Raw genomic sequence first — 25291 nt, forward strand, 5'->3', positions numbered from 1 at the left:
CAAGGCAGGGGGCAGAGCAGCAACAAAACTTCTCCTTTAATTGCTGGGTTACCCTGAGGGCTTGTTCTGACATGACAACCCCGGGGCTGCCATGACCAAAGAAGAGTGGGCTCAGCTCCAATCCCACTGCCATGAATCCCAAAAAAACCTCCAGCTGTTTACCAAGGGAAGAGTTAAAGAGTTAAAAAAGAGTTTAAAAGAGTTAAAAAGGGGGCAACTGCTTCCTCTGAACACAATTTCCCCCTCCTTCAAAAAAAAAACAAGGAGCAGCCCAGCTCTGCTCCACACACACGTTAGAAAAATAGATTTTTATTGAAATTCTCCTTTTTTCTCCAGGGAGTTTTCTTCTCTCTTGGAATAGAGACCAAGCAGGGTCTCTGGCTTGGACCTGTGCCTGCATTTCTATCAGGATCAAGAGTTAAAAGCCAACTGGTGAATCTCTAACTCTAGAAAAGGCTGCGTACAATATATGGCTTTTGCACCTACATCCAAGGGGTTTTGCGGGTTGGGAGCTTTGGGGAGCTCGTTTGGGACAAAGCCAGGATGGGGAGGGTGGCGTGGGATGAGGGGACAGCCAGGGACCACATGCAGCTGTGCACAAAGCCAGCCCGGGAATCGGCGCATTCCCGGCGGGTGGGATCCTTTGGTTTGGCTTGGGACACCCCAAAGCTCAGCCCCAGGGTTTGCTCCCCACGGGGGTTGGGTGCAGCTGGAATGCAGTGTGGACCCTGCTTCTGGTCCCCCAAACTGCTCCTGGCTCCCCAAAAATGCTCCTGAGGGGATGTTTTGGCTCGTGGGCTCTGAAACGAGGCCTGGAGGAGCTCGTGGGTCCCAGCGGCTCCAGGGAAAACTTCCCCCTCTGGAGCTGCATCCACAAGGAATGGGAGCTTCTACCTGTGGCCACACTGGTGGGAGTCATGGGCCCCCCCAAGGGCTAGAGCAGCAACTTTGCCTGGTGCTGTGGCTGGGGAATTCCAGGGAATTCTCAGGGAGCCATAGGATGGCTCAAGGGGCCACAGCCAGCAGGTTTGGGGACATTGCACAGCATGGCCTTGCCATCCCATAACCTCAGGCAGGATCCACACGGTGCCATGCCCTTGGTCCTTCCTCCCTCAGGAAGGCTGAAGATTCCATCCAAGGACAAGTGGAATCCTTGCAGGGCTGGGATTTTGGGGACACCCACCCCAAGGAGCTCAGCTCCGGGTGCATCAGGCACGGCCTGAGCAGCTCGATGTCCCCAGGAGAGCCTGAGGGGACACAAACATCCCACTGCACTTCCAGGAGGGCTGGGGCAGCCAGAACAGGAGCAGGGACCCCAGGGTGAGGGGGGAGCAGGGAAGGCACCCGTGTCCCCAGGTTGGCCAAAAAAAAGCTCAGCAGTGGCTGGGGACCTGTGGCGGCTCATGCGGGGAGTGACCGACAGCTACAGCAGCACACGGAGGGTTAAAAGAGGAGCCACCCACTGGGTGGAATTAGGCAGAATCTGGGAGGACAGAGCCACCCCTGGGCGCCATCCCCCCTCTGTGGTCACCATCATCTGGGGTAATAATCCTCGGGGACCCCCGAGAGGTTGCGGAGCTTCAGGGCGGCATCGACGGTGCGGATGTAGCCGCTGATGGCCTTCCTCATCTCGGCCGTGTAGGGGTCGTACTCCAGCTTCCTCAGCCCCGAGCGCTTGAAGTTGCCATCCTTCTGTCCCTCCACGCACAGCAGCCTGTCCTCGCAGGCCGTGACACCCAGCAGGGCCACCATCCTCTGCAGCTGCGCGAACAGGTCGTGCTTGAGGTCCTCGAAGTGCACCACCAGCACCTTCTTGCCGTAGCGCAGCCAGTCCAGGGTGTGGGTGGCCCACCACGGGGCGTAGTTGGCCACAAATTCCGGCCATTCTGGGGGGGGAAAAAGGAGCAGGGGATGTGTGTTGGGATTTCACCCGGTTAGAGAAAATGTCGGAGCTCAGGACAATCCTCTGGCTGCCCCGGAGGACTCGGGAACCCGACAGAGGGCTCGGAGACCTTGGCACGGAGTCAAAGACACCTGTGCCTTGGATTTTAACCCATGGAAAAAACTACCAACTTTGTGTGAAGGTGTACAAGCCACAAGGGTTTGAGTAGTGAATTTATCACAGGGTGAAAAATACAGAATTTTGGGGTTTTGGACACGCCCAAAATTCTCCATCCTGGGTCCCATGTATCACCAAAACCCCAAATCTGAGATTTTTCACGCACTTCTAACCAACTCCACACCCGGAATCCCAGCACTATTAATCCATTTTGGAAGCCCTCTCCACAGCCCTTCACTACTCAAACTCCACAAGAGTTTGAGCAGTGAATTTATCACAGGGTGAAAAATACAGAATTTTGGGGTTCTTAGAATGGGGCTTCAGGAGGCAAGATGGAAGAATCTGGGCGTGTTCTGTCTTTCTCCTTCTTCTTCTTCTTAGCTTCCATCTTCAGCTGTGGTGGTGGCACTTTTGGATTGGTTTAGAGTAGAGACAAACTGTCTAACATAGGTGATAGGTGTTGGAAAATTATTGTAAATAATGTACACGTAGTTTTTAGTATAAAAAGATAACACTGTCCTGAGGGTGGTCAGTGTGCCTCAGACTGACCTGCCAGACAGACCTCAGCAGGTCAGGAAAAGGAATGTTATGGGTAACAGAAAATAAACAACCTTGCAAACCACAGCTGAAGAATCCTGACTCCTTCTTTGGTCTCAGGTCTGGGAAAAAGAGACTTTCTAACACCTCGGGGTCATCTTGACCACAGAGACTCCGAGAAGGAAATGACCCAGATTTGTGAAGAAGAAGGTGCAGAAAAGACACCTAACCCATGCCCAAAATTCTCCATCCTGGGTCCCATGTATCACCATAGACTAAAACCCCAAATCTGAGATTTTTCACACACTTCTAACCAACTCCACACCCGGAATCCCAGGCTATTAATCCATTTTGGAAGCCGTCTCCACGGCCTCAGGTCAAACGCAGTGTTCTCGTGTGGGTCTGTGCCTTTCAGCACAGCAAGTTTAAAATTCTCAGCATCCAGGGTTCCAACAGATGTGAGTGGATGTTCCCTGCGTCCTCTCCCATCCCTGCTGGAACATCTCAATTAACCTTCTGGCTAATTGGTCCTGCCATTCAAATCAGGTGGCGGGAGGGATGATGAGACACCGATAATCAGCCGCCTCTCTCGTGGCAGGGCTGCATTAAAGCTCCAGCATCTCCCTGTTCCTCGTGTCCTCCCCACAAAACCCAGGCCTGATTAACAGCTGGACTGGGCTTAATTCCCTGAGGAATCGTTAACCACAGGATGTGTTCCATTAAACAGATCCAGGACAATTCACCTTGTGTAATCACAGCACATAAAACTTTGCTTTGGAGCTGCTCCAGGGATGTTGTAAAATTAATGCCACGGAACCAAACAGGAGTTTGGCCTCTGCAGGGCTGGGAGTGGGCTGGGGGAATGGGAAAACACCCCCTCAGCACTGGGGGTGAGGCTGGAGAGAGTACCTGGGGATTTTTTTCCCAATTTTGCCCCAAAATTAGTTCCTGGGAGAAGAAAATAATTTGAAGAGCTGGGATGCAGGCAAGGCCAGAAATGGGACCCTCATGCTCCGTGTTCAGGGGCCTCTCCAGCTGGGAATGGGGTCACCAACCATGCAATGGAAAATCTCCATCTTTCCCAGTAGTGGTTAATTAACCTGACAATTAACCCATCAGCTAATTACTCCACACATCCTCTGGAAAGAATTTGGTGATGTATTTGAAGTGCATCCAAACAAGGCTGTGCTGGCATGGTCCCCTCTGGATCTCCCTCCCCTTGCAGACACGAAGCCTGGGACAGGCTGGGGAGGGGGCTGGGATTGGGATGGCTCAGGGGGCTCCCTGGACAAGGACTGGGAAGGCTCAGGAGGCTCCCTGTGGTCCTGGGATACCAATCCTGGTTCTATCCACAGATGGATGGGGAAAAAATCAACCAAGAGGCTCCTGTGCCACCAGAGTGGGGACAGTGCCAGCCCAGGGACACTGGCTGAGGAAGTGGGGGACACCACGCCCCGCTGGTTTTATGGGATGGGGAGAGCAGGGCTGGGCTGTGCCCAGCACTGTGAGCACATGGAGATAACGAAATCCAGGCACATCCCAGCCACAGCAGCCAAAGCTCCCCTTAAATAAACTCAGAATTAAGGGTAGCAGATGTTCAATCAAGCTAAACATTTTAACTCTTTCCAATGAAGTCAATCCCACAACAGCAATTTGGAAATTGCTGTAATTAAGCAGCCTCTGGCACACGCCTGTGCGTGGGAAAGGTGGTGGCTGGGGAGCAGCTGGACACATGGAAATGACACCTGGATCCCACAGGGATGGGCTGGGGACTGCCACCACGCCCTGTGGCCACACTGGGGACAGGAGATGCCCATCCTTGCCCGGTCCTGCTGTCCTGTTCCACCCCTTCCCATCTTGTCCCACCCAACACGGGAACCCATGACCAAGAGGTGACAGTCACACTAAGAAACATCCCCAACATGGTGGCACAGCCCAAAATTTCCCCCATGGACACCCAACTCCAGCTCTGCTGGGCTTTCCCAACCAACTCCCAGCTCCAGCAGCTGGGCTGGGGCTTTCCCAGAGGATTCCCTGCCCTACCTTTGCCCTTCCAGTGGGCGTGGGCGGCGAAGCCGATGTGCCCCCCGTACTTGCGGTTGAACTCGGCCATCAGGGCCTTGTAGGGGTTGCGGATGAGGAGGATGGCTGAGTCGAAGGACTCGATCTCCTTCTGCCCACTCTCGTGGGTCTTGATGCAAATGGTCCTCCCACTCCTCCAGTGGTCCCGCTCGCCCTTGAATCCTGCCCGGGAAGAGATGGGATTAATGGGAGTAATGGGGAGATGGGAAAGGGGCTCAGCCTGGGGAAAAGGAGGCTCAGGGGGGACGTTCTGGATCTGCAAAGCTCCCTGAGAGGAGGGGACAGCCAGGGAAACCAGACAGGGTTAAAGGAAATGGCCTCAAGCTGTGCTGGCGAGGTTTAGATGGGATATGAGGGAAAATATCTCCACCCAAAAGGTGATCGATCCCTGGCACAGCTGCCCAGGGCAGTGATGGAGGTCCCATCCCTGGAGGGGTTTAAAAGCCGTGTGGATGTGGCGCTTGGGGACGTGGTGGCCTTGGCAGAGCTGGGAGAACAGTTGGATTCGGTCTCAGAGGGCTTTTCCAACCCAAAGGATCCCACGGTTCCATGAAAGGGAACATCACAGGGATATCAGGTTGCAAAATCCAGCTGGATGATGAAAGCAGCAGGGGCGTGAAGGAGGATTTGCATCCCTCCCCCAGATGGAAATAATTTATTTTCCCATGTTATGAGTCTCATAAAATTGATGAGTGGGTGGCTCACAGGAACAGGGGCCTCTCAGGGTGACATCTCCCTGGCCACACTCAGCTCTTGTGCCTGTTCTGAGGGGTCAAGGGCAGATTTTATGGCTATAAACTCCCTGAGCACAGCTGAAACTCTCCCACTAATAAATAAAGAGAGGGAAATCCTTGTGCCTGCGGGGCAGTGGATCAGCTCAAGGTGGGAGTGATGCCATGGGGGGTCCAGAGAGGGGACCCTGCCCTGAGCCTGGGGCTGAGCCAGCATCAATCCCAGCCCCTGGAATGCACCTGGAGTGGGGGATAAGCTGGAAGGAGCTGTATTCCATCAATTAGAGAGGTGTAATTGGCTCTCAGCAGTGGATAAATCTGCTGGTTGCCTGGATACCTCCTGGCCCCTCTGACAGGGAATGAACACAGCCCACGCTCGTGTGGCTCAGCAAAACCCAGCCAAGGCTTTTCCCACTGCTGCTGCCTTCCCTGGGATGCTGCTGCACCCTGGGGGCTGGGACAGTGCTCCCTCACTGAGCATCTCCCTCTCTGCAAGGCTGGATTTGGCAGGAATTGGGAAGGAATGGGGATTTAGGGAATAGCCTGGGTACAGACCCCACAGATACAGGTCCCAACTCCACCACAGCTGAGGAGCAATGGAGAATTTTCTCTCAAAGCCACAAAAAGTGAAAGAATAACAGGAGAAACCTTCAAGGTCTCCAGATAAAGCTGTTGTGAGCGGTTCTAAACTGGGGGAGCTGGGAATGGGGTGAGTTATTAAACCAGAATCCCAAAATGTTTTAGATTGGAGAGGATCTTACAGCTCATCTCATTCCAACCCTCCTGGAAAGGGACACCTCCCACTATCCCAGGTTGCTCCAAGCCCTGTCCAGCCTGGCCTTGGCCACTCCCAGGGATGGAGCAGCCACAGCTTCTCTGGGCACCCTGTGCCAGGGCCTCACCTCCCTCACAGGGAGGAATTCCCTCACCAGGACACTCCAGCCCAAACCACCCCATGGAGCAGCAGCGCTCACACCCAGCCCCGCTCCGCCCTTCCTGCAGCCCCTGGGATGTCACCAGCACTGTCCCCAGCTGGGGTGGCACCCCAGGAGGGCCCTCCCCTCACCTTTGTTGTAGAGGGAGCCATCAAAGTAGTAGCTGCCGGTGTAGAAGCCGGTGGCCAACTCGATCAGGTGCCTGGCCCAGGTGTTCCCAGCTCCAGGAAAACTGGCCAGAGCCACCAACTGCTTGGCACGGCTGGGCAGGAACCTCCTGTCCATGCAGCGGTTGTCTGCAGGGAGACACACCAGGAATGTGTCATGGAAACCTGCCTGTCCCACTGGGATGTCTGAGGAAACGCTGCCTCTGCCAGGAAAATGCTGGGGAAGGGGCGAGGAGGTGGCTGGGCAGGGAAAGGTGCCCTGCCTAAGGCTTAGAGGGACATCCCAAAGGGTCCTGGACACCTCAAAGAGTCCCAAACACCTGAAAAGTCCTAAGAGGATTTTTCCCAAGAGTTCTCTGTCATTCCCAGCTCTGTGCTTAGGGAAGAGTGACTAACAGGGATTCCTGTGCCAAGAAACGCTCCTGCTTTTTTGATGAATCAATGAACAGCATTTCCAGCACAGCCCCAAACACCAAAGGATCGTGACAAGACTGACCCAAAACCACCCGAACTTGGATCCTCACTTGCTCCCTTCAGCCCTTTCCTCTTTCAGGAAGAGTTTTCCTTTTTCCCAGTGCTTCCCTGGCTTCTCTGGCTCACTGCTCTCTCAGGAATGTTCTGTCTGATCACAGCCTTTTTCCACCCCACATTTTTCCCTGCAGCTTGTCTGGATAGCAGACTCCCATGGGATCACAGAGAGGTGGGAAAGCCCTGGGAAGGAGGAATCCTGCCAGAGGCAGAATCTGCTGTGCCCTGCAGCTGAGCCAGGCAGCAACCACAGCTCACCAGGGGAGCGCTGATTTCCCAGGGGAATTAAAACCCGCTCATTTTTAACGGAATCCTCACACTTGGGTTGTTGGCAATGATCAGGATGAGCACTGCAATTAGGAAGAATAGTAGGCAAGTGAAGAATTTTGTGATGTAAGAGTCTGAGGCTCTGAAAATTGTAGGATAGACCACGATATGAACGGTGCGATGGGGAAGAAGGTGAGTGAGCAGAAGTCTGGTTTTAAGCCGATGAAAATTCATTATAAACTTCAAAACTCCCGTTCTCAGAAGGAGAATAAAAATTCATTTTTGGGGGGGAAAAGGCCGGGAGAAGCTCACCCTGCACTTGTGTCTGGTAGACCAGCAGGAAGTCGGCGGAGCCGCAGCTCTCGAACTCCTCGGCGGCGCATTTGTGCGCGCAGAGCTGCTCGTCCTCGCGCTCGTGCAGCGGGAACAGCGTGCTGGGGAAGCCGCAGCGGCACGTGGTGCCCGCCAGCGCTGCCAGAGGGAATTCCTGCCGGGATGGGCAGAGGGAACAGCGCTGGCACCACCCCCCGGCCGTGGCAGAGCCTTCGCGCCCTGCACTCGCCGTTGCTGGGCAGCGTGGGGTGGTTTTTAACATCATTCCAGACCATTCCAGCATCCTTCCAATCCCAACATCCTTCCAGACCATTCCAGCATCATTCCAGACCATTCCAGCATCATTCCAATCCCAACATCCTTCCAGACCATTCCAGCAACATTCCAGACCATTCCAGCATCATTCCAATCCCAACATCCTTCCAGACCATTCCAGCATTATTTCAGACCATTCCAGCATCATTCCAATCCCAACATCCTTCCAGACCATTCCAGCATCATTCCAATTCCAGCATCATTCCAGTCCAAACATCCTTCCAGACCATTCCAGCATCCTTCCAGACCATTCCAGCATCTTTCCAATTCCAGCATCATTCCAGACCATTCCAGCACCATCCCAGAACATTCCAGTATAATTCTAGAACATTTCCAGCATTCGTCCAATCCCAGCATAATTCTAGAACATTTCCAGCATAATTCCAGACCATTCCATCATAATATTTCCAGCATGCTTCCAATCCCAGCATCATTCCAGACCATTTCCAGCACCCTTCCAATCCCAGCATCATTCCAGACCATTTCCAGCACCCTTCCAATTCCAGCACCATTCCAGACCATTTCCAGCATCATTCCAGACCATTTCCAGCATCCCAACATCGCTCCAGAACATTCCAGCATCATTCCAGACCATTTCCAGCATCCTTCCAATCCCAGCATCATTCCAGACCATTTCCAGCACCCACCCTCCACCAGTTCCCACTGCCAACCTTTCCCCTCCCTACTCGGAGGTGCCCCAGCATGAGACCCCTGGACAGAGCAGGACCCCATGAGGCTCCTTTAAATGTCCCTTCCAACCTAAACTCTAATTCTGGGATGCTCCTTCCCAGACTTTCCCAGGGCTGCTGCTGGCTCCACTCCCTCCCACGGCAGGGACACAAATCCATTTTTTGGATACACAAAAAACTGATGTTCCTAAACTGGGTTCAGATCTCCCGGTGTGACTCTGATGATGATGATGATGGAAACAAGGATGAAGAGGAGTTTATCCCAGTACCTTCTCTGTGCAGAAATCCACACATTTATCCACGGACATGTTGAGCATGAGCTGGCTGGCGGGCAGGGCTATGGAGACGTTTTCGGGCCGGCGGAAGCACCCCCGGAATATCGCGCTTCCATCTGGGACAGAGAGAGAGAGAGAGAGGCCCCAGTGACACTCCAAAAATGACACTGCTGCCATTCTGTGTGACATGGCATTCCCAACTGCTCCAGTGGCTCCTGGCCCCTCCAGCAGTGCAGCCACAATCGGAGCAAAACCCCAGCAGCAAAGTCAGGGATGTTTTATTTTCCTGGCTGTTTTTATCAGCTCTGTGTTCCCAGGCGTGGAACCAGGGAGGAGAGCAGGACCAGGTTTGGTCAGGCCTGGAATCCCATCCCTGGTCCTTGGTACCCTCAGCCTTGTGCATTCCTGGTTGTTGCCATCCCCTTGCCCTTTCCTTGGATGTGAGGGAAGGTGAGCAGGGAATGTGGGTAATTATAGAGCTGCCTAATTGGGAGCCAAACGAGGGAGCACCCTCAGCTCTGCCTGGAATTCCCACACATCCTCCATCCTGCAGCACACACAGGAGACACTGATGGTCCTGTTTGGCCATGGGGAAGGAAATCTCCACCCAAAGTCACCCAAAATTCCCTGAATTCCAGCAGCAGTCCTTGGGGTTCCTCACTCCACCCAACCCCAGCCAGCAGCATTCCCCACAAGGAGATTCCTGATGTTTGCAGGAGCAAAACTACCCCTGCTCTCCAAGAACTCCACGGAGCCACGACCTGGCTCGGGAATGCCAGGATCACCCCTCCAGCACCAAGAGAAGTCCCCCCCATTCCAGGGCTGAGCTGGGGTCAGCCTCCAACTTACACCTGCGGGCGGATTCCTGGGCCAGCTCCAGGCGGTAGATGGAGAGCCGGTTGATCCCGCCGCAGGTGTTGCTCCGCTCTCCCTTGCATTCCATGTTGCACTCGGACTCGCTGGCGTTGGACGCCTGGATCTTGTGCCCGCAGTAGCACTCGGCCCCGAATTCCAGCCCCGCGTACAGGTACCCCCTGCCCAGGGGAAACGGGATCTCAGCACATCCCCCCCGGCTCCAGGGGGTTTGGAAAGGAACATTCCTGCTTATCTGGGATCAGCAATGCATCCCCGGGATTTGTTTTTGGGTTAATGACCCTTTTAGGGCACTTCCAACTGAAAATATCAGATCCTATCCTATCCTTTCCTTTCCGTTATTCCATCCCATTCTGCAATTCTTTCCTATCTTATCCTTATTATTTTCTAGTCTGTTCTATCCTGTTATTCCACTCCACTCCATTCTATCCTATGCCATCCTACCTCCTATCCTACACTATTTTCCTATCATATCCTAATCCATTATGTAATATAATTTAATTCCATTTCTATCCTATCCTATCCATTATTCCATCCATTCTGCAATTCTTTTCTATCCTACCCTTATTCTTTTCTAGTCTGTTCTATCCTATTACTCCACTCCATTCCATCCTATCCTACCTTCTATCCTACCCAATTTTCCTATCACATCCTAATCCATCATATAATATCATATAATTTAAATCCATTTCATTCTATCCTGTCCCATCCCAAACCATCCCATCCCAAAAGATTGATGGAGCCAGTGTACAGGGATTCATGGACGTGGTGGAAAAGGACTGATGGAGCTGGTGTGCAGGGATTGAGGGAGTTTACAGGGATTGATGGAAAGGGTTGATGGAGCTGGTGAGCAGGGATTGAGAGGGGCAGTGTGCAGGGATTGATGGAAAGGACTGATGGAACTGGTGTGCAGGGATTGAGGGAGTGTGCAGGGATTGAGGGTGTGTGCAGGGATTGAGAGAAAGGACTGATGGAGCTGGTGTGCAGGGATTGAGAGGGGCAGTGTGCATGGATTGATGGAAAGGACTGATGGAGCTGGTGTGCAGGGATTGAGGGAGTGTGCAGGGATTGATGGAAAGGACTGATGGAGCTGGTGTGCAGGGATTGAGAGGGGCAGTGTGCAGGGATTGATGGAAAGGACTGATGGAGCTGGTGGGCAGGGGCTGATGGAGTGTGCAGGGATTGATGGAAAGGGTTGATGGAGCTGGTGTGCAGGGATTGATGGAGTTTACAGGGATTGATGGAAAAGGTTGATGGAGCTGGTGTGCAGGGATTGAGAGGGGCAGTGTGCAGGGATTGATGGAAAGGACTGATGGAGCTGGTGTGCAGGGATTGAGGGAGTGTACAGGGGCTGAGGGAGTGTGCAGGGGTTGATGGAGGCCCTGTCCCCTTCCCTACCGCTCGGCACAGTTGTCCTGGCAGCGGAACACCGTCATCTTCTTGTAGTCGAAGAAGGACATCCCGCGCAGGGTCCTCTGCCGGGTGTTGTCCTCGTAGCAGCCGATGTACCGGGCTGGGGACAGAGGGGACAGGGTCACAACCCTCTGATCCCACCCCTCCTGACTTTTCCCTAAATAGGGATGTGCAGCAGTATTCCCTGTTTGTTTTCTTTGGGAACTCTGGGTCCAAGCCAGGCAGGGACACCTTCCACTATCCCAGGGTGCTCCAAGCCCCATCCAGCCTGGCCTTGGACACTTCCAGCCACAGCTTCTCTGGGCACCCTGTGCCAGAGCCTGCCCACCCTCACAGGAAGGAATTGCTTTCACTGTGCCACTCCAATTCCAAGCCACACTCTGGGATAACCCTTCTCACCTCCTCCCTGCTTTCCACACCTCTGTAGTGTCCCTGAGCCAGCTCACCCCATCCATGGTGTGCCTCAAGCACAGATCCCCCATTCCCAATTATCCCAGCACAGCACAGACCCCACCAGTGCTGGAGCCACCTTCCCAAGCCAGCCTGGAGGCCAAAGAGGAGGAAGATGGAGAGAAATGTGCCAGATAACTCCAACCAGCAAAGCCATAATTCCCAGTTACTCCACACAGCATTCCCACAGGGATGAGCAGGTCCTGGCAGGTCAGAGGATTCCAGTGGGTGTGGGATGGCTCCAGACACTTGCACAGAGCCAGTGACTGATATGTATTACCTTCAACCCAGTGCTCCTGACATATGCGTGCTGCCACTTATTGGGAAGCCAGCTGGAATAATTAGGGACAGACAAGGACACCAGAGAAGGGGGAGGGTGGGACTGGCAGTTTGTAGGGAGAGCTGGACCTCTCCAGGAGGAATTTCAGAGCCTGTTGGGAACACAGCTGTGAACAGACACCCACATCCACCCAGTGATTGTCATTAAATTCCCCAAGCATCCAATTTTTCCCAGAGCTGGGAATACAGGGGTGGCTCCAGCTCCCTGCCTGGGGTGGCTGGTCCCTCCATCCTCATGGAATTGCTTGGTTGTGTATCACAGGTGGGAATGGCAGGAAGGCACCAGAGATGGATGTGGCTGAGGGTTGGGGTCTGTTCCTGCTTCCCTTGGCTTCACTGCCTAAAAATCCTCCCTGGCTGGAGGCAGGAGATGCCCCTTCCCACAGGAATTTGCATTCCCATGGGGATGAGGCCGTTCCCTGGCAGACAGGGCTGTTCTCCACCCACACCTTCACCTGACACTGCCGGCAGAGGGAGGAGGAGGAAGAGGAGGAAGAGAGAGCTGCACATCACTCTCTGAACCAGCGCTGATTTTTGGAGCAGTATTCCCTCTGGAATGATTTCACGTGGCACAGCCTCCGCAGCCACCTCGTTAAGCTGTCCCCACTTAATTACCAACAGCATTAAATCCACCTGTTCCTGCCAGATATCCCGGTGCTCCAGAGGAGCAGGGAAGCGAGGGGGATCTCTGCCAGCCACACCAGGAACACCTGGCACGTGGGATTTCTCAAGCTGCTGAATTTCTCTCCACACCATCCCACTCAGGAGCTGCCAAGATGCTTCAAGGGGAAAATTATATTCCCAGAGCAGCTGGGAGCGGATAAACCCGGGAATCCCAAGCCCAGCATCCCAACCCTGCTGGCAGTGCTGGATGAGGTTAATCTTGGAGCACTTGGACATATGGCCCAGGGCACAGGCACTGCTTGGGGTCTTTATAGGGACAGACAGCCTGGGCTCAGGGACCATCTGCTGAGGCTGCACTGAAGTCAGTTTGCATTAATGGAGAGATGTGGCCACCAAAACACCCCAGAGACCCCTCGGAGTGGGGTCACAATGGGGGAACCCCTTCAGCTCCTTTTAGCAGGACAAAATCCCGTGAGCACCACTTTTCCTTTGGCTTCCATGCCTGGACCATGCATCATTCCTGGAATGAACACAACCATGCCCTACTGGAGGAGGAGGAGCCCTCCATGCCCTGGAAGCAGCCCAGGTTGGGGGGATCAAACCTGGACCCCTGGGAAAGCCCCAGTTTGCTGTGAGGTTGGGGATTCCTGCTGGAGTCCAGCCACCCAAATCCCACAGAATGTGCAGCTCTGGCTGCTTCCAGGATAAATAAATGCCATTTAAAAAAAATCAATGGGAATTATTCCATTTTCTTATCCTTGATCATTAATAATGGACCCACTAGACAAGACCCCAGCCAGGCAGGGATCTCCTGGCTCCAGAGGCCACAGCCCAGCCCTGTCTGCACTTCCATGGGAATCACAACCAGCCCCTGCCTCAACACAACGCCCACACAAACCTGGATTTTGTGTTGATTCAGGCCAACAGAATGAAAACTGAATTTGGCCCCTGCCAGAGCCAAAGGGTGGGAGGAAGATAGGGCACAGCATCCCCCCAGCTGCCACCCCCAAAATCGGCTGGAACAGCAAGGGGGAGCTCAGAGCTCGGTGATGCACCAGGGGGAAAGAGTGAAGATGGAACAACAAAAGCACATTATTGGCACTTGGGGAGGGAGGAGAGGAAAGAGGGAAGAAGGAGGGAGAAGATCCTTCTGGAAATGTTCTCCAGAGCGGGGTGCTGCTCACCAGAGCATCCCCGTGGGATGTGGGAAGAAAACCTAGGTGCAGCGCGTGCACGTAGTTTATAAATAAATAAGCAAATAAATACACATTTCCTGGGGGGGATTGTGGTCCTGGCAGGGATACAAAACCCAAAACTAGCTCAGACACCACTTTCCCAACTCCCCCTGGAGAGGCAAAAAGCAGGGACCCCCCCCGCCCCGTTCTCACCTCTGTCCTCCTCCTTCTCGCGGCCGCTCCTGCCCCGGAGCGCCCGGCTCCGGGGGCCGCCGTTATCCCGGGATTTTCCCCTGTCCGACGGCTCCTTGGAGGTGCTTTTGAACCAGGGGCCGTGTCGTCGGCCCCCCGCCGGCATCGTCGCTGCCGCCTTGAAGCCGCGGCTGAGCTGCATCACCCCCAGGTAGGGCAGCCCCGGCCCCTCGGCGGCCGCGGGGCTGCGCGGGCTCCCGGGCACCGTGGGCTCCCCGGAGAAGCCGGAGTGCAGGAAAACCAAGCTACCGGCCGCCAGGTAGAGAGCCAGCAGAGTGAAGAAACGCACGGGTTTGCGCCGAAAATACCGCTGGAGTTTTAGCAAAAGCTTGGCCATAGCGTCTTCATCCCTTCCCCGGCAGCCGGCGCCGCGGGGAAGCTGCTCTGCGGCTCCAGGGATGCTCCGAGGAGGGGATTATCCCGCCTGGCTTGGAGGTGAATCCCGGCTAGCAAATGGGGTGAGGGCTGCAGGGCGAGGCCGTGCAAAGCTGTTGCCCGACCCTAAAAAGTCTTGGAGTGCTGGGGAAGGTGGATTTTGAGTCCCCGCGTCGTGGCCGGGGTGTTCCAGCGCTGTCACCTCCAGGCCCGGTTTATTCTCCTGCCGGCAAAGTCCCCCGGCTGTGCCCCGGGGACTGCGCTGATGGAGGGATCATGTTAAGGAAATCGAGGTTTGAAGGTGATTTGAAAGCCGATCAGCTGCCGCAGCTCCTCGCTCCCGGCGGCACCGGCTCCGTCAGGCATCGCTGGATTGGGAACGGCATCTCTGCCCTTTCAGACAAAGAATGGAAGGTGCCTGGACGCGCCTGGAGCCTGGAATGCTGCCTGGGACCCTTTGTGTAAGGAAACTCCTTTCAGCTCACTCCCAGGGCAAGAAATCTCCACCTGCAAGTCAAAGAGAGAGGCACACTCAGGAAAGCGTCCCAGGACACGGGAGGATGGCGGCACTGTCCCTCCAGGGGGTGAGGAAGGCCACCCGTGGTCTTCATCAGCTTCCAGCCCCGGGGAGGGGCAGTTCCACCTCTCCCAGGTGGGTCATTGGGTGCAGTGGGAGCGATGCTGGTGGGGTGAGCCCAAATCCCATCTCCGCCTCGTCATGCAGGAGGTGCTCCAGGATGGCTCTGGGACGTGGAAAATTTCCAGTTTCACCCCCAGGAGGATGAGCTGTGCACACAGACTCTGCGTGGACACACTGCACCCTGAGATCCAAACAACTCTGCAGCAGCAGATCCCAAGTGAAATCCATGCATGGGCAGCGGGGTGCTGCCAGTGGATATTCCAGCATCCCACAGGGTCAGGAGCATGACATCCCTGGGTGTCCCTCCAGTTCCTCAGGGCCCCAAAGACTGGAGATGGCCATGACATCCTCTTCCTCCAGCCAGGAGCATCCCCATTCCCACCCTGCCACCAGGATGGTGCTGTCCCAGGAACACCAGGACCATCCCTGGTGGCTCTTGGCACGGGAAAGGCAGAGATGGGACAGCCTCCTCCAGCCCCACCAGGCTGAACTTCCCTAGAAATCCAGCTGGATTTCTCTCCTTCCAACCCCCTATCTATGGAAGATTTGCTCCAGCCCTTCCTGGGAAAATGCCACGTGGGAAATGCCCCTGCTGACACATCTGAGTGCCCGGGGTGCACTGCCTGTCACGGTCTCCTCTTATTTTAGGAAAGGAGATGGAAATAAATGGAAAGACAAAGTGCCATTAGTTTAATGGCCTCTATGTTCCTGCCATCTGTCTTCAGTTGATTAAATAAAAAATATTGGTGGAACATATGGCATGAATTATACATCAATATTTTAATTTGGTTTCCCAGAGTGGTTATTCAGATACCTCCGGCTCTGCCGCGGGAATTTTGTGGAGCTCAGGGCTGGAGAGGCTGGGGCAGAGCAGGGGAGGGGCACAACCCCACACCAGCCCTCCCCAACACAGCTGGAGTAAAGGCTGAGTAACCTCGGAGTAGCAGCGGTTTGGGTTTTCCGTGAGCTGGACGTGGCACCTCGGCATGGCCACGCTGGAAGAGCAGCCCCCAGCCCGGTGGTCCCGGGGGTGTTTGGCTGCTCTCCTGCACTCCCCGACCAGGATTATCTGGTTTTCCCTTATCCAGAACAAATCCACCTTCGCGGGGTTGGGATGGGAGCTGGATACGAGGTGGTTTGGGGAGCAAAGGGAGCGTCCCCAGGGCTGTCCCTGCCCCCCAGTGTCCCCAGTGCCACCCCCTCCTCCTCCCCTCCCCGGCGGGGCGCTGCCAGGCTCTGGCACAGCATATAAAGAAGGGGCTTAAATTACTCTCATTAAGCCATCTGGAGCTCATCCTTCTCCATCATGAACTGCGGAGTCACAGGTCAATTACTGCGCATTTGCATATATTCCATTAATGCTTCTGCTAATTGTCTGGAGCAGATAATGGGCTCGGCTCCGGGCTCCCGGGAGCGGCGGGGAGGGCCGGCACCAGTGCTCCCAGTACGGACACCAGTGCTCCCAGTATCAGCTGGGGGTATCGGGAGCTGAGGGATGCAGGAACCATCCCAGAGCGCCGTTCCCTGCATCCCACCAGCGCTCCCTGGATTTTAAGGACGGATCCACCCGGTGCAGGAGCGCTGGGGTGAAGGAGCGGCCACCCCTGGTCCCCACCGCCGCCGTCACCCGCCACGGTGTCCCCAGGGGTCCCATGCTGTCCCCGACCCCGCTGTCTGAACCCCGCTGCGCTCGGTGCCAGCCCAGCCCGCGGCGTGGCCGGGGGACAGCGGTGACACACTTTGTCATCCCAGCTAATGAAGCGAACGGGGACAGTCCCCAGCCAGCGCAATGCAGCGGCCTCAGCCTGGCCTTCCCGCGGCTGCTGGGATGGAAAACTGCTGGGGCAGCAGGGAACGGAGGGAATTATCCGCCAGGGAATTATCTGTCAGCCCTCGCTCGGGTACGACCCGCTGTGATCCGGCCCCTGCTTCATCCCAGGGGAGGGATCCAGCCCTGGAGCTGCAGAGTTGGAAAAATCCCCCCGGCTGGCAGTGCCAGGGTTGGGGAATCCCTCCCTGCCCCCCCAGAGCCAAAGCTCGGCGGTTTCCCAGGATACGGGTCCAGCCGGGAGTGGGGAATTATTCCCTGGCTACATCCATCACCACACTCCCGCCAGGAGCCAAAATCCTCATCCTAGCGCCGGGATACCCGGCTGAGCATCACTCCACACCCAACCCACCTCCCTGAGCGGTGTCAGCTGTCCCCAGGGCAAGGAAATCCTCGATAATTTGCCAGCTTTACCCAGGTTTATCCATTCCTCTGCACCTGGAGAGGTGGGAACAGGTCCGGGAGAGGCGGGAGCGGGATGAATGAAGAGCCCATCAATTATGGATTTGGGGCTTGTCTTCAAATTGCTCTGCAATTATTGAGCCCCAAGGTTCACTCACCTTCAGGCACCACCTCTCATCTGAGCAGGGCCAAACACCCTCACGTGGCTCCCCCAGCCCGGGAGAACAATGGGCCCATTAAAACCAGCAAATTAACCACCACCAGAATTCCATTAGGAGGAGAAGGCCGCGGGAATATCCAATTTCACCCCCTCATTAACATTTCTTATCACAGGGACAGGGAGAGAATGGGGCTGGCAAACAGAGGGGTGGTGACATCAGTGGGGTGACCCCACGGGAGGGCTGTGACGCAGGGACTGACCTCGGTCCCACGCCACAGGACGTGGGGACAGCAGGTTCTGGGCACCCTGGGAATGCTGGAATGCCTCTGCCCAACCTGGAAATGCAGTGAAGGATCCAGGGGATTTGGGAAAAGAGCACAATCCATGGGATGCAGGATTTATGGGACGCAGGAGCCAGGGCATGGAGGTTCCCTGGTCCTGCTGTCACCAAAAGCCACCCACATGGGTGCAGGGACCACCAGAAATCCCCATGTCCCTCCATCCCAGAGCAGTTCCTGCAGCTCCAAGTCCTCCCCAGCACCAAACAGGGACACCAGCACAAACCCCCGGTGACACCGGGCACCCTGGGTGCTGCCATCCCTCAAACCCTTCAGCCTCCATCCCCAGGAGTGTCCTGCAGTGCAAGCCTGGAATTGCTGCCCTGGCAGAGTTTGGGCAGCCCAAGATTCCAGGTGGAGTTGCCCATCCTCTTTTCCAGCCCCATGGAAATGGATTTTCACCCTTTTCCACTTGTTAAGGAAGCAGCAAATTAGATGCATGGGGCTGAATTTAAACCCCATTATGGCTGGGAATGAAGCTGAGATAAACCAGGATTATTCCATCCTAGCAGGGCAGACCTGGAGCATCCAGAACCTTCCAGTGCCTCTCCCAGGGGCCAGCCGAGCACAGGGAGCTGTCAGTCGCCCTCAAATCAAAGCCAAGTTTATTTATTCAGCTTCTCTCTGCCTTCATTTTGCTGAGAAATGGATTTGTGCCTCCTCTCCGCTGGGGAAGCCTTAAAAGCAGCTGACTCAGCAGCTTCCAGACTCATCCCAGGGAGCTGCACTGGGATCAGATCCTCATGCTCAAGGGTGAGACACTTCCCAGGCCTGGGCTTCCCTGTGGAGCCACTAAATCCCTTCCACAGGCCAAAGCAGTCAGGGATGCAAAGGGAAAACCTCAACTCAGGGAATTATTGGCTCAATTTGAAGATCCAGGGCAGGATTTGCCCATCTGCTGGTGGATTTTTATGGGGGATTTCCAAGCGTTTGGTGGGGTTTGTAAATCCTCCTCCTTGCTGGGAGTCCATGGAGGAGTTTGGACTGGAATTAAGGAGCTGGTTTTGCTTATGGATAAAAACTGATTTTGAAATATTTTTGGGATTTATTGGTGGTCTCAGCACTTTCCCAGGGCATGAGGCACCGAGATCCAGAGGGATGCAGATCCAGGAGGATCCGGGATCCATTCAGGGCTGCCCCAGACTAATTGATCAAGGTCTCTAAAAGGCTCCTCTGAAATGAGGTCGTGTTAATTGCACAACCTCCTCTCAGTGCTCCCTGTGCTCTCCAGAGGACAGAGCCCACAGGGCACCAGCCCCGTTTCTGCCAGGGCTGAGCTATAAATAAACCCAGGAACATCAGGATGGATCCTGCCCTGGCTTATTCCAATCACTGGACAGAGCTACACGAGCCCAGGGCCTGCAGCCTGGCCCAGAAAGGCAATTTTGTTTAATCAAGTTATTTAAGGAAGTTTAACCCCATTTTTAATTATGACATTGAGCTGCCTGGCATGGCAAATTCCCATTGGTGTCCCAGAGCTCGACCTAAGGGATGCTGATTCCTGCCCAGGGGATGCTCATCCCCACCCAGGGTGGGATCATCAGGATGGTGGTGGGAATTTGCTGGGAGACTCCCCAAACCAACCCCAGCTGGGATGGGCAGGCTGCTCCAGCCCCCAGAAGCAAAGATCTATGCATGGCCTCCAGGCCACTTAATTCCCAGCTAATCCCATCTCCATGTCTCTGCTCCTTTCCCTGGGTATTCTCCTCCACAATGGCCCAAGTGGAGCTGAAAATGGGGAGTTTTTCCTTCACTGTTCTGCTCCTCCACCCACAATTCCATCAAAGCCCGTTCCAGGTTCTTGGAGGCTGAATTCCCCTCACAAGTGTGAAAAGCAGCTCATAAAGAAAAATGGTTTAAGTCATGAATCATTTAAAAAGCACCCGGCGCTGCCGAAGGCAGGGAAGGAAATAAGGGAGGAAATTGCCGTGGATTGCAGGGATTGGGGCAGGGAGGGGGTCCAGGGAATTGTGGGATGATGGAAATGAGGTGGCACAGCGGGGATCCAGCTGTGGGACTCGGTGTTCCCCTCCCAGCATCGTTAGCGTTTTCATTAATTAATTAATCTGCAGCAACCCCAGGGGTCTGGGTGATCCAGTTCTCTCCAGCAGCGTTATCCCATCTGCCCGGGGTATCTTGGGCGGGGCTGTGGAAGGAGCAGGAAGCTCCCTCCTTTGGGATCAGGGTCATTAAATTTGGGGTGGGATCCCCCACCACATCCCTGCCAGCTTCCAGCATCTCTCCCTGAGCATTCCTGCTGCCGGCATCAGCCCCATCCCTGCGTCCAAGGCTGAGAAACCTCATTTCCCCCGTTAATTCCCTATTTTTGGGCGGTATTTGGGAGAGGCCACCCCGGATTGCGGGGTCTCAGTGACACCGAGGGATGCTCCCAGACTCCCTCTCCCGTTCCTTCCCACCCTGCCGACACTCAAGCCCTTGGAAGAGGTGATGTAATTCCTTCGGAGGACACTGAGTGTCTGTGACAGGGTTTAACCTAAGCAGTTTTAATGTCTCACGTTCGGGGGGTTTCATGCCCAGCCTGCAAAATCCAGCCACGGATTTCAATCAGACTTGGGGAGCCGGGATGTGCATCCCAGGGAATGCGCTCCCACCCGGAGCCGGGAGGAGGAGGAGGAGGGGGGCGGGAGGAAGGCCGGGGCTGTTCCCTAGGGAAGCACAGCTGGATCGCAGCCAGCTGCTGGCTCAGCAAAGCTCCCCCCCGACGGAGCTGCCTGAATCCCGGAGGAGAAGGAGGTTTAGGACACACGGGATGGACTTTTCCAGAGACAGTGCCGGGGCTGGCAGCCACCCCCGGGGGATGCACGGCCCTCCCTGCGCTGCTCATCCTCCCCAAATCCTCTGGCCACTCCATCCACGGACACTTGCACGTCCCTGTGGCTGTGGAGAAGCATTCCTGAGCTGCAGCTGCCGGCACATCCCGAGCTGACAGCTCCTTATTCCAGGGAAAGCCAGGACGCCGCTGTTTTGCTCCTTGTGCTCAACGAGGAGGAACAAACCCCGCAGCAGCCAAAGGGTTTGATCCCGAGGTTTGGAGCACCAGAGCCCAGCCCTGGCTCCAGGATTCGTGGGAGGGGATGAGGAACACCAAAAGGAGATTGTCCCAAGGGAAATCCAGGTGCACCCAGCTGGACCTGCCTAAATCCCACCCCCATGGGATCCATGGGGACCATCAGGGGGGATTTGGGAAGTGTGACCCCTCATGGGTGTGACAGAAAGCTCTTCCCATGGGAGCACCCGGCACATCCAGCCCAGGATGGAGCCCTCAAGGACTCCCCAGGTAGGGAAGAGCAGAATCCAATCTCCCCATAAATCCCACGCTCAGGTCTGCTCCATGGAGATTTGCCTCAGCCCTCGTTAATCTGGGATTACAGCAGCACTGGGGCAATTAACTAACGAGCTTTTCCAGCAGCAGACAATGCCTTGCACAGCCCACAGACATTAATGGAGTGAGAAGGAGGATTTCGTGCAACACTTCCCTCAAAACCTCCTTCCCCAGGAGAGCTGGTTCCTTTCTTTCCCCCCATCCAGGGAGGGATCTGCCATTCCCATGGATGCTGCAGGCTCATCCCTCAGCACGGGCACATCCTCCTGTCCCACGCTCCTTCCCCAGCCCCAGGAGGAGCTCCTGGCTCCAGGGAGAGCCAACCCTTTGGGAAGGACAAATCCCCCTCCCAGAGCTGCCTGCTCTGCCCAGTGAGTCCCTGCAGGTCCAAAGGGGCTGGGAGAAGATTTTCCCAGGATCTGGACTGAGCTGGGGATGGTGCTGAACACTCCTGGATCCTGCCTCAGCCGTGGGAATTGTGACTCTGGATGGGAGCCTGGAGCTGCTGAGGCTTGGCCCAGTTTTCCATGGGGAAAAGATCTCCCAGGAAGAAGGAAGTGTTTTTCTGGGAGGGAAAATCCATCCCCAAGTCCCCCTGGGGAGCCAGGGCTCCATGGGGTGTTCCCATCTGCCAGGATCCCAAACATCAAGGACTCTAAAAGCAGGGACATTCGCATGGATGAGCCCCACTGGACCCAGGCACCTGCAGCCCTGATGCTGCAGCTGGACTTGGGTCCTTGAGCACCAGGATTTGGGAAAGGCATCCCAAAAAACAGAGCAAAACCCCCTGGGGAATTCTCCCTGGGCCTAATAACTGCAAAGAATACATGGAATATTATAATATAATGTACATAAAAATCATGATAGGGGCTAATAATATAGATAATAGAATAATAAATATAAAACCATAGTGTCTGCTAATAGTGTATTAAATAGATGTAATATAATCTATATAAAAGCACAATAATTGCTAATAATACCTATAATATAATAATATACATTAAAAAACCTAACAAATGCTAACAAGTCCTGTCTTGGAGGAACCCCTGGAGCTCAACAGCTTTGGCTATTCCGAGGGAGAGCTCTTTGCCAAGCCCAGAGAAGGGACAGCCCCTTATGAAGGATAACTCCCAGATAAATTCCCAGAGGAAGGAAGGATACAGCACTCACCAGATGAGAAGGTGCAGTGGGTCAGGGCCAGGCTGGGTGGGGGCACCCCGGGGCTGTAATTCCCAGGGCCAGGCTGGGATTCCCAGCTCTGGATTGCCAGGAAAGTTTCTTTAATCCTGCCTTGACAGAGGCCGGGGTTTACAAGGCTCAGCTCAAGGTTACCTTCACGCCGTTCTGCAACTGCCTCGGCTCTCCCTGCTCATCTTTATGTTAAATTATTCCCCGAAGTTGCCAGCATGGATGTGGGAAGAGGAAAATAAACAGGGGAGAGGCTTCTGGCAGGATTACGTTCCCTTATGTTCCTTATTTCGCCGGCGGAGATGTTCCTGCACAAAGTCTGGGAAGGAGGATGAGGATGGGGAGAGCTCTCTCCTGCCTGGCTCCCTCAGCCAAGCAAAACCCTTCCCAAACCAGCAGAAACCAGCGAAAAAATCCCTGCCGGGATGAGGCGGGAATCATCAACTCCCGCAAAGCCGCGGGGGGGACCCGGTGCCCCCCAGGTTCCCGCACCCGCAGCCGCCGCTTCCCAGAGCAATTCCCGGCGGGCCGGGGTCCTGCCGACCCCCGCTCGGGGAGCTCCGTGGTCCTTTTTAAAATTGTATTTTGCGCAAGGGGGGCTGGGGAGGAGGGGGGGCGGTGTTGTTTGTTTTCTTCTCTTATTTTTTTGGTTGTTAATTTAGGCTTTTTTTCTTTTTTTTTTCCCCTTAGCCCCGGTTTCAATGCTCTCCCCGCACCGGCAGCTCCTCTGCCCCCTCCCCCGAGCCCTTCTTCCCTTCTTCCTCCCCCGCCACCTCCTCCTCACCGTTCCCGGGCCCTGCTCCCGGCCGCCGCCGCCGCTCCAGCCGCTCCATCCCTCGCTCCATCCATCCCTCGGTGCCTCCAGCCGGGAGCGGCGGGGCCGGGGGGGCTCCGGGCGCTGCCCGCGGCCCGGCCCCGCTGCCGGGGCGGCTCTGACGGTGCCGGTACCGCCCGGGAGAGGTTCCGGTGATGCCGGTGCCGGCCGAGGAGAGCCCAGCCCGGCCCGGCCCGGCGGCTGCCGCTCGGCTCTGCCCGCAGCCGCTGCCGGGCGCCGCTTCTTAACGTCTCCATCCAGCGGCTCCGCTCCCTCCGCCGGCTGCCGGCCTTAACCCCTTCCCTCCCGCCGCCCCGATGGGATATTATATTTTTTTAAATTTATTTCTTGTTTTCCCTGTTTTTCAGGGATGCGGCAGTGCCGGGAAGCTGCTCTCGGGTGGCCCCGGCCGCGCTGCTGCGCCCGAAGCGAGGGATGCTGAGGATCTGGATCCCCCCGGGAATCCGGTTCCATCCTCCTGGCACTCGGGACCGGCCCGAGGATTATTGAATGGAGCCAGAGAGGATTAAACCTATATTTAAAATATAAGTAAATAAATAAAACTACATAGATAAACATAGATATGTATGGCTACATATAGAAATGTAAACACATATAAATTATCTAAATAAGTATATATTTATTATTAATATATAAATACAAAATAATATCTATAAATAATATAAAATATATTTATTCTAAATAAATATATCATAGCTAAATAGATCAAAATAAGTAGATATATAAATATATCATTGGATCTATCTGTGGGTATATTTGTTTGCATATGTGGATTTTTTTTTTTTTTGGGTGTTGTCAGATCAATTAAAAATTAATTCCAAAACTTCCCGATCCTGGGAATAAGAAAAAATTGCGACTCAAAAAGGATTAACTTGAGCGGGAATTTTTCCCCCACCCCTTTTATTGCCAATTTTAATCCTTGGGGGGAATTTTAGGGGGTGCTGGTGGCAGCTGGGAGCTGCATCCCCTTCCCGGTGCTGGCTCTGCTGTGATCCCAATCCCTCAGCATTCCCGGCTGTGGAACACAACGAGTCCCTCCAGGTGAGGAGAGAATTCCAAAGGGCTCCAGAGGAAACTCCCGAGGCTGATTAGGGCAGCACCTTCTCCCACATCTTTGGGAATCTCCGCTCCCAAAGCCACATCCAGGGATGCGGGCTGGGAGGGCGGAATTTTCTGGGTGCCAGGAGAACCGGGGGGTGTCCAACACATCCACAGGGGTTCCTTCATCCCGCGGGGATCTCCATTCCCGGTGGGAGCTCAGCAGCCGGGGGAGGGCCGGATCCTGCCCAGGGATCGGCCGATCCATGCGGGATTCGCATCCCTGTGCCCGGAGCCACCCGGGAGGGACACGGCTGGACCGCGGCGCTCGTTTCCATAGGAAACCAGGCTGGGAATGCTGCCTCAGTGCCAGCCTGGGGGCTGAGGAGTTGGTTTGTGCTATTTTAATCCTCCCGGGATTGTGTTCGGCCACGCAGCGCTCCCCCCCTCCGGCTAAACTCTGGGAATTGCGGGAATGGGGGGAGATGAGACCTCCCACGGGTGGGCCGGTGGAGGCCACCCCCCAAGGGCTTTACATATTCCCCCCAAACCCGGCGATTCTTCCTGTTATTTTCTAAAAACAGGGATCTCCCCTCCCTCCGCAGCTCCCCGGGGGGTGTTGGCCACTCCAGATGCAATTCCAGCTCTCCTGATGGGATCTCCCGTGCCCTCCCCTGGGAGCACCATCTGTTGGAATAAAGTTTGGCTTCCCAGGACCCTCCTGGGACAGCAAATCTATTTTCCTTATGGACCGTGGTGCAATGGAAGCCATTCCCAATCCCTGCTCCCAGAGATTCTGCACCAGGAGGACCCAATCCCGCAGGGATTTCAGGGTTGTTTTTATCCCAAAAACATCGAGGTTATTGACAAGGGACTTTTGACATTGGCCTGAAGTGTCCCCAGATAAATCCCTACGTCAGGGACGCTGGATTTTGAGCCAAAGGTGATTGTGGAGGCTCCTGGCACCAGCCTTATCCAGGGAAACAGAGCCAGTGGCTCCCAGTGCCCAGCACCAGGGTGGATTTCACTGGAAAAGGGCAAACACTGGGTCCCCACCCCAGTGGGGACACTGGAGTGACAGTCCCCTCCTCCCCACCCCT

At 55.1% G+C, this 25291-nt stretch overlaps 1 protein-coding gene across 1 annotated transcript; it reads right to left on the reverse strand.

The window, feature by feature from the left end:
- Window positions 1–293: 293 nt before the first annotated feature.
- On the reverse strand, window positions 294–23327 carry WSCD2 (WSC domain containing 2). The gene is made up of 9 exons (XM_059863234.1): window positions 23103–23327; window positions 14006–14926; window positions 11190–11304; window positions 9768–9952; window positions 8913–9034; window positions 7619–7793; window positions 6476–6640; window positions 4640–4840; window positions 294–1886 (listed from the first exon to the last, which is right to left on the reverse strand). The coding sequence occupies exons 2-9, from the start codon at window positions 14379–14381 to the stop codon at window positions 1534–1536; spliced, it is 1692 nt and encodes a 563-aa protein (XP_059719217.1). The 5' UTR covers window positions 14382–14926; window positions 23103–23327; the 3' UTR covers window positions 294–1533.
- Between the last annotated feature and the right edge of the window lie 1964 nt (window positions 23328–25291).

The sequence above is a fragment of the Haemorhous mexicanus genome, chromosome 19 (assembly GCF_027477595.1).
Source record: "Haemorhous mexicanus isolate bHaeMex1 chromosome 19, bHaeMex1.pri, whole genome shotgun sequence".
In the NCBI taxonomy this organism is placed as follows: domain Eukaryota; kingdom Metazoa; phylum Chordata; class Aves; order Passeriformes; family Fringillidae; genus Haemorhous; species Haemorhous mexicanus.